Genomic DNA, 1,451 nt, shown 5'->3' on the forward strand with positions numbered 1-1,451 from the left:
GAGCTATTTGACAAGGTTGCCAAAGGAAAGCTGAAGGAGGAAGTCGCGTGGAAATATTTTAACCAGCTGATCAACGCAGTTGACTTTTGTCACAGTAGAGGTGTTTATCACCGTGATATAAAGCCGGAGAACTTGTTGCTGGATGAGAATGATAATCTGAAGGCTTCTGATTTTGGATTAAGTGCTCTTGCTGAAAGCAAGCACCAAGACGGGCTGCTCCACACCACTTGTGGCACCCCTGCTTATGTTGCTCCTGAAGTCATTAACAGGAAAGGATATGATGGTGCCAAAGCTGATATTTGGTCTTGCGGGGTGGTGTTGTACGTTTTATTGGCTGGTTATCTCCCGTTTCATGATTCAAATTTGATGGAGCTGTATAGGAAAATTGGCAGAGCAGATTTCAAATGCCCAAGTTGGTTCCCTCCCGAAGTAAAGAGGCTGTTGTTCAGAATCCTGGATCCAAACCCCAGTACAAGGGCTTCCATTGATAAAATCAAGGAAAGTACTTGGTACAAAAAAGGATTGAAGTCCAAGCATATTAATTTTGAATCAGAAAACAAGGATGCGTCTTCTTTAGATACAGAGACTTCTAGTTGGCATGAGAGTGCCAGTGTGGCTGCCGAGGGAAAACAAGAACCAATCAGACCTCCAAACTTGAATGCTTTTGATATAATCTCTCTTTCTGTTGGGTTTGATCTGTCTGGCTTGTTTGAAGAAGATTATCGGAGGAGAGAAGCAAGATTCATTTTCAGAAAACCTGCCACAGTCATCGTCTCCAAGCTGGAAGAAATTGCTAAGAAACTGAGGATGAAAGTGAAGAAAAGGGATGCGGGATTGTTCAGATTGGAGGGTCTGAGGGAAGGTAGAAAGGGAATCTTGTCCATTGATGCAGAGATATTCGAGGTCACTCCATCTTTTCATTTGGTGGAGGTAAAATTATCAAATGGAGATTCAATGGAGTATCAAAAGATACTGAAAGACGACATAAAGCCGGCTCTCCAGGACATAGCTTGGGTTTGGCAAGACGACCAACAACAGCAGCCACACCAACAGCAACAACATCATCTACAACCGCATGAGGTGCAGCATGAACGGCTACCACAACTACAACAGGAAGAACAACATAAACAGCAACAACAATGCCAACCCTTTGCCAGCGTTCACCTTGTATCTTAAATTATTGTACATTTCACAAACTTTCAACCTCCTAACTGTCTCTGTATTCCTATAAGTTTCAGATCTCTCTTAAAGAAAATATTCTTATATTTTATTTTCATTAAATTGTCGTTTTTAGAATATTTTTTATCATATACTGCTTCTGAAGGTTGTAGTAGGCATGTTTTGCATTTTCCATTTGAAAATTTTCAGTTATATGAGTAACGTTCATAGAATTTTGCCAACATAAATCCCGGAAAACCTAGCAAAAGACCTTTACTTAAATATCTTATTAT

At 40.4% G+C, this 1,451-nt stretch overlaps 1 protein-coding gene across 1 annotated transcript; it reads left to right on the forward strand.

Annotated features, from left to right (window-relative positions):
- Nucleotides 1-6: 6 nt before the first annotated feature.
- Nucleotides 7-1,234, forward strand: LOC112095264 (CBL-interacting serine/threonine-protein kinase 10-like; the record flags this gene model as incomplete). Its single annotated transcript, XM_024176945.1, has 1 exon — nt 7-1,234. A coding segment is annotated over one exon (1,170 nt), but the record flags the coding sequence as incomplete, so codon positions are not given.
- Nucleotides 1,235-1,451: the final 217 nt, after the last annotated feature.

The sequence above is a fragment of the Morus notabilis genome, unplaced genomic scaffold, assembly GCF_000414095.1.
Source record: "Morus notabilis unplaced genomic scaffold, ASM41409v2 C11444967, whole genome shotgun sequence".
Taxonomy (NCBI): Eukaryota; Viridiplantae; Streptophyta; class Magnoliopsida; order Rosales; family Moraceae; genus Morus; species Morus notabilis.